The sequence below is a fragment of the Poeciliopsis prolifica genome, unplaced genomic scaffold, assembly GCF_027474105.1.
Source record: "Poeciliopsis prolifica strain line A6 unplaced genomic scaffold, Auburn_PproV2 SCAFFOLD014, whole genome shotgun sequence".
Taxonomy (NCBI): Eukaryota; Metazoa; Chordata; class Actinopteri; order Cyprinodontiformes; family Poeciliidae; genus Poeciliopsis; species Poeciliopsis prolifica.
Genome location: NW_026562389.1, coordinates 3,833,392 through 3,840,718, shown reverse-complemented (window position 1 = coordinate 3,840,718; position 7,327 = coordinate 3,833,392). Strand labels below are relative to the sequence as shown.

Sequence of the window (7,327 nt, the reverse complement as noted above, 5' to 3'; positions counted from 1 at the left end):
CTAACTGTAATTATTCCAGCAGTTCCTGACCTGAGAATGTGTCTGCTACAAGAAAAGATTTTGTCAGGGTTTGTAAGGGCTGGAAATGGTGCTGTTTGCTCATCAAAGCGTAAGTTGTTAAATGATGCCTAACCAGCAATTGTGAAATTGTTTTGGGAGAGATAAAACAATGGGTGGGCAACAACACTTGTGTCTAAGTGCCTCATCCCACAGATTTTTCATGTCCAAATGAGTAAATGACATGAATCCTTAATTTCATTAATTCTTAATTTCAGAAAAATAAAAAACATAATTGCACAAATATTGATTGAAATTGTTAGTATTGGAGTTAGTAATTAGATACTACAAAGATGTTTTGGAGGAATCTTTAGATTTTAAACACTATTGCATGATTAAAAACTCCCCAGGTCAAATTGAACATTATTGCTGTACCCCACAAATGAACATAACAGGAGGGTTAAACAGTTGAACTGGTAAAAAACAAAATTATGGTTCTTTATCATATTTGTTTCACGTTTTAAAACCCAATGCATTAGCCGGTTTCAGGCAAACACTACAGTAGTAAATAAAGCTTTTCTTCTGAATCGTCTGAGCTTCATCTGCGTCGATAGGTGGCAGCACCTGCTGACTGGAGACAGTCACAAAGAAGAAGAAGTGGGCGCTGACAGAACTACAGCGCCACTTTTGAGCTCGTTATTAACCGTTATAAACACACCGTAGAGATGGTAAAGAAACCAGCCTAAACACAACGCGAGAGTTATGTCTTTTCGATAGAGTCTCCAGAAATACAAATAAGGTATGTTTAATTTTTTACTAGTACTTTATATGACTTGCAAATACATAAAATTCGGGAGTTTTATGGACTTGTCAACAATAGAGATGGTTGCCAGGAGCTCAGTTTAGCTAACCGATGGCATAATTGAAGCTTTTTTTTTTTTACAGACTTTTAAAGAGTTGCAAAACCTGAAAATAATGTATATGTATACTTTTTAACGTGACAAAATGAAACCTTCAAGTTAAACTCTCGGTCTATTTATCTTGAGTTAATCTAAGTGAAGTCTTTTAATCCGAAATTTGTCTTTAAAAGATTAGCATTTTGGTGTCAGTTCATATGTTAATACCCATCATGGCAGTTTTCTTTCGGGAAATACCAACCATTTTCTTACGGCTGTTCACACACATGGTCTTTTCCAGTGTAGAATAAAAACAAAAATCTCATGTCTTTTTAAACCTTTATTTATTTTGTTTTCTAGATCAAAGATGGTTCAAAACAGTGCTCAGATTCGACAGCAGGGTCCTCATGACTTCATGGCATACTATGAGTTTTTATGTGCGAAGCAGGACTCAGTTCCTCTTCGTGATATAAAGACAAACTTAGAAAAAGGAATGCTGGACTTTAATGGAGACAAGCTGAAATTAGAGGACTGGCCACCTATTCTCAGCTCCATATCCATCAACAAGCACCTGCATCATATTGCAATAAGTAGCACATTTCAGGCAGGTCTAGCTTTTGCAGATTCAGGTAAGAAATGCCAATGAAAAATGGATTGGGCACATTCATCCAGGCTTTAAAGCAATGAACGTTGTACATTAAATGTTTTGCCTATTTACTTCAATCACTAATCATTTCAGATATAATTTACGGTAAGTATGGCAGCAGGAGGAAGATCCCACCCATTTGCTCCAAGGACATGACATTTAAACTGTGTAAGGCTCTGAGAGAGTGTCTCACTGTCTCTCCCTGCCTCAAGACTCTGCATCTTCATGGACTCCCATTGAGAGAGAGAGACCTTATCACTTTAACAAAGGTAAACACAGCCTGCAACAGGAATTTAATTGTCTGTTAAGTCACTTTTTGATATTGTAGAAATTAGGATAATCTTCCAAATTTTTACTTTTGACATGAACCCTGCTCCAGATTTCTGTCCCCAGAACAATCTAAAGAAAAAGAAAACATTTTATCTGCTTGAAAAAACATTTAGAAAAAAGATAAACACCTGTTTTATGTAAGAGTAGAAATATTACGGGTTTTTTTGTCTGTGATTCCAGGGTTTGGCACAAAGCTCTTCTGTGGAAAACCTTTCTCTGGCTAACTGTCTCATTGCTGATGAGGGCTTAGAAAGTATGTGCTATATATTCTTACCTGTAGCACATAGACATGATTTTCTTTCAATTTATTCTACACATAAATATGTTGTATCTTGTTTCAGTCATTTGCCAAAGTGTGAAATATTCTACAAGCATTAGATCGGTGGATTTTACTGGATGCAATCTAACCTGGACAGGAGCGGAGCATATGGCCAATATCATCAAGGTGTAAAATCTGACTTCTAGCTACTACAATTGTAATGAATTAGCATTTTAGCTAAGATAAATGTAGCTACATATTATTGTAGAGCCAGACTCCATGTGAGAAATATTTGCTCTGAAAAAAGGACATTATATTTGTTTTAGCACCAGGCGATGCAGAGACACAGTGCTGCGTGGGCAGAATCCCTGAGGTATCGACTGCCTCAGTTCGATGTAATGAGCGGCCTCCGGCGTGTCACTTTAAATGGAAACTCTTTGATCGGGGATCACGGTGCTGCTGCTCTGGCACACGAGCTGACTGAGGACCTGTGGGTTAAAGGTTAGGTTTATATATGTAGATTACAGGAGAAGAAGAAGAAAAACACAGTACTTGGAAATTTGTTTGATTTTCTGTTTATTAGATTTTGCTGAAAGGTTTTTGGTTTTTGTCCCTTGAACAGCAGTGGATCTACAGAAGTGTGGTCTGTCCAATGAAGGAGCTCGTCGTTTGTTAGAAGCTCTGAAAACCAATTCCTCTCTGTGTGTGTTGGATATCCGCAATAACCCTTTAGTTGGTAAGACTGTCCATAATTACGAATCCTGCAAAAATCTTCATATCCAACGTTCACTTAAATGTTTGCCACTTTACAACGTTCTATGTAATTTATTTAGATTTTATTTAAAAGAATGTATTAAGAAATATGTCGTGAAAGGTAAATGCCTTTGTATTAAGGCATTTTAGTAGAAATCAATGTTTCAAGCTTTTAAAGATTTTATGACATGTTGTTTTGCCCTTCATCTGTAGATGCAGAACTGTTTTTCTGATACAGAAACAACTGAGCATCCGCCCAACTTTTTTTTCTTTACAGACAAAGTTTTAATAAAAACTGTGATCGAGAAAGTACTAATGATCGCTAAGGGACAATCATCGGAGGTAACACTTTGTGGTATTAGCCTTCACAGTGCTTTAAAGTATGAATTACTATTTTAAGTTGATAATTTATTTTCTCCTGTAGTACTGCTGGATAAAACCAACTAGCACAGAGTTACACAAAGCGTCTGGACTGAAAAGAGGAGTCATACCTGTTACAGTAAGACGAAGATCAACATATAGGAAAGGTATATGTGTATGCATATTTTGAAAAATCTGGTTGTATTCACCGTGGAACAATACATGCTTGTGAGAACAGGAAACACCAGAATGATATCTTGTACTTTAAATGGTTGAAGTTACCAATTCATAAAGGCCTGATTTTAGCTTTTATCGATCTGTCATGTTAAATAAGAGAAATAGTTCTGTTTTGTGTGATCCACATAGATTGTTCATTATTCTTAAAAGCTTTCTGAACTGAATTTCTTCTTGGTTAGTTTTATTTCCCCTATTTCCAGGTGTAAAATTACACTTGATAATTTTCTGCTTCATGACCTTCTCGATACAGCGTCTTGGTTCATTCCTGTGCTTAAGTTAATTGGTAAAATTATCCACTGATAAAAAAAACCATTTGATTCCTGATGACCAAAATAGATGACATCTTGGGTATTTAGGGTCTTTCACAGTTACAGTCCACAAAATAGTTTTATGAGGGATTTGTGCTTTTTAGTGCATTTGGTGACATAAATAAAGTATTAAGCCCTTGTTTAAGTTTTTGATGTGGTTCTTTTGCTCCTATAACTTCTCATAAAGGAACCTCTATAGGTCAGAGTTCAGCTGTTTCTCAACCCAAGAAGCTATCTTCTCGCTCCAATATGATTCCATGGCGTGCGGCTGCACGAGCTGGACGCCAAAGGTGCGTCGATGTGAGGAAATCTGTCTTTCTTTTTTTGGTTGCACAGTTTTTGGTTTTAGATGTAGTGGAAATTTTGAACAGCAGAATAAATCCTACAATACTTTTTAAGGATTAGATGGATATTTTTATTTGTCTTTGATGGTTTTCTTTCAGAGGTCTTCCTCCTGGCATTACCGTCACAAACCAGAGCTTCGAGGTGAGGTTCCCTTTGATTATGGACGGTTAAAAGAATTGTTCAAACTCCTTTCAGTAATCCAGCGTTAAGGATTAATCTGATCCACTGTAAAACATGCTTTATGTTTGCTCCTATAGGGAGCAGCGGCGGTCGAAGTCACAGTGGAGTCAAACTCAGAGGATGAGGACAGTGAAAATGAAGTGGTGGTGAAAGTGGGGCAGACATCATCTTCTCTTGGAGCCTCGGACAGAATAACTGGACAACAGTATGATCGCATTCAGGTCAGCAACCATAACTGTTCAGAGAAATACAAGAATCTGGAGCTTTTATTCCACATGATTTTGTAACCTATTTGTCTTACTGAGAGTCTCTGCAGGTTGAATGTGTTCATATCTTTGCCCTGCAGATGGAGCTACAGGAGTGCCGTCTAAGTTTGGCAGCGGAGCGCAGGGCTCGACTAAGAGCAGAGTCCAGACTCCAGGAGGTGGTTAGATGTTTAGATCAAGACTTCAGTTACTTCTGCTTTGACTTTATTTTCAATAATGTTTTGGTTTAAAAATGCTTTACAGTCTTTGAAATGCAGAATTTTCTTGCATTACTTTACCAGTTTTTCTAAAAAATGCAGGCATATTTTATTTCTTCTCAGTGCGAGTTGGAGAATGGCTATCTTCGTGATGCCAACCGTTCGCTGACTGAAGCTCTAAAAGCTCCTGGCTCTGGATCAGCACTTCGGACTTTCAGCTCTCTTGAAGACGAGACAGTCCTGGAGAGCATCGAGAACTCATTCAATAAGTTCCACGCCTTCCTGGATCTCCTCAAGGATGCAGGGTGGGTTTTTCTTTGATAATATAAAACACACAGTTATGTTTCTTTTTATGAGGAATTATCAAAGTGTCACTAATACAATAAAGTATCACTAATAAAATAAAATCACATACAAATTTGTGGGATTTTGACCATTACTGGTTTTGAAAATCTAAAACACTTTGAAGTCAGTTCTAACACACAGGTGTCCAGGGAGTGGTCTTTGAGATGATTAGCTTTGTTTTACAGAGAACAGATAGGAAAGTATTATAGTACTTTTTTCTCCTGGTTATAAAAGCATCTGTTGAAATCTTAAGGATCTACCGATCTCTTTGTTTATGTTTAGCCTTGGTCAGCTGGCATCAATGGCCGGGATCCACACCGCCGATTTCCAGCCTCTTGGAAAGCCTCAGCTGTCCTCTACAGTGGGACCACAGCAGGAACAGGCCGCTTTAACGACCGCTGGCCCGTTTAGGGATGTTCAAGCACAGTCTCAGAACGCTTCTTTGGTGAGGATCTAGGAACATTATGTTTTCATTGCCAGCAATAGTTACTGAGTGGTGCTTGTCTTAAAACTGTTGAATGTTATTTTAAAATGAGGCACATTCCTTTTATATTAGAAACAGGTGAAAAGCACTGCGAGAACCTTTGTGTTATTTAGTTATTCTGTTTGCAACATGTTAAAATTATATATAATATCACGTTAAAATGCTTTTTAAATATGCAACCTGGAATGTTCTTATTTATGGACTTAAATTCCCCAACCCGTTTAGGTTCACCATTCCTCCAACTGTTGTGTGTTTTCACACCATGCCATCCAAAACGGGGCTGGTTCTGAAAGTGCCTCCTACTGCAGGAGTGTTGCTGCCCCAGAGTCCAGTTTGAAATTAAAAACCAGAAAATCAGACAATAAAATGTCAATATCAGATTGTTTTATATCAGTTAAAAGCTAATTGTTATTACAATAAAAAATCACATGACAAATGTGATTTTTACTTTTTATTACCTATTAACAAATTACACATAAGTTGACTAAATCATTACATAAATGGGATCTGATAAGAATGTATTTAATTGAATTCAAACCTGTTTATATTTTTGGAAGCATTTCATCTTATTTCTGTTTATAAATTGGATCTGTTGCTGTTGTGACGTTCCTTAGGATGAATTTTGTGGTGAACTGGCCCAGTTGAAACTGTGGACGGATCTGAATTCTTACATGGTGCTGTTTTGTTACCATGGTGATATCTTCATTAGGTTTAAACTTTCGTTGTTTGTTTTATTTCAGGCAGGTGGAGTGACACCTTTTTCTCCTGGTGCAACAGCCTTCTATCCCACTTGTCGGTCTCCTTCCTTGTATAAAGACAGATTAGTGGATGTGACCTTTAATCACACTGGATTAGACGCAGCAGCCCCGGCGCCGCCCGGGGAGGAGGAGCCGCATCAATATTTTCGGCCTGACGCGCAGCCCGACTTCAGCTCTGAGCACAGCCAGAAGTCCTCAGACCATTTTCCTTTTACTAAAACCTTCCAGTCTCAACCAAGCAGGCAGGGGACGGAAAGCAGCTCCAACAGAAGCAGCAGCTACCAGGGAAACGGCTTAAGCAACAACTCCTTGTACAGTGGAGAGTCTCGGAACAACAGCATCCACAGTGGCTTCCCTGAGAGTGTCAGCGAGATTATGAGTGACAAGGGAGAGTCTCTGGGGTCAGTGGGGTCAGAGATCAGTGGGAATAGGAGGCTGATGTTTGGTCAGCTGGGGTCAGAGGGATCAGAGGGTTCGGAGAGAGGAGCTTACTCTCTTGGAGGTCAGTCAGTAGACAAGTTCTTTTGATGTTACATGAAAATGTAATTATCCTACTTTGTCAGACTTTTCAATAGCTTATCTTTTTTTGTACTGATTGAAACATTAGTATGGAAACTGGTGGTCTTTTCAATTTTTTGTACGACAATATCAGGAGTGTTGCTTTTTTTAAGAGATTGACGTGAACCAGAGAAGCAATGGCTCTTGCTTTTTAGTGTGTGACTGGAAATATTTAGCAAAGTTAGAGTAGATCTCTGGGCTTCTGAATCAACTCTACCTCAGTAGAGTGTTCATATCTGTACTGTTCCAGTAATCTAATAAAATTGCCTTATTTTCTCTGTTGACCTAATTATTTTCACTTCTTGGAATTAAATAATTTAGTTGCACCTGTTTAAGATATCTGGTCATTGGGATATGGATCTTGTGTTGTACAATTTAATAAACATTTTTGGTTCAAATATTTGGTTT

General features: G+C 38.1%; 1 protein-coding gene across 3 annotated transcripts; it reads left to right on the top strand.

The window, feature by feature from the left end:
- Positions 1-667: 667 nt before the first annotated feature.
- On the top strand, positions 668-7,197 carry cep78 (centrosomal protein 78). Of its 3 annotated transcripts, none has more exons than XM_055039300.1 (16): positions 668-796; positions 1,254-1,522; positions 1,633-1,808; positions 2,050-2,122; positions 2,211-2,314; positions 2,455-2,629; positions 2,754-2,864; positions 3,159-3,223; positions 3,306-3,408; positions 3,974-4,076; positions 4,230-4,272; positions 4,389-4,532; positions 4,658-4,735; positions 4,898-5,079; positions 5,402-5,564; positions 6,344-7,197. In XM_055039300.1, the coding sequence occupies exons 2-16, from the start codon at positions 1,261-1,263 to the stop codon at positions 6,887-6,889; spliced, it is 2,328 nt and encodes a 775-aa protein (XP_054895275.1). In that variant the 5' UTR covers positions 668-796; positions 1,254-1,260; the 3' UTR covers positions 6,890-7,197. The 3 variants fall into 3 exon arrangements, with proteins under 3 accessions (XP_054895275.1, XP_054895276.1, XP_054895274.1); XM_055039301.1 differs by having other exon boundaries at positions 2,751-2,864; positions 3,986-4,076; XM_055039299.1 differs by having other exon boundaries at positions 2,751-2,864.
- Positions 7,198-7,327: the final 130 nt, after the last annotated feature.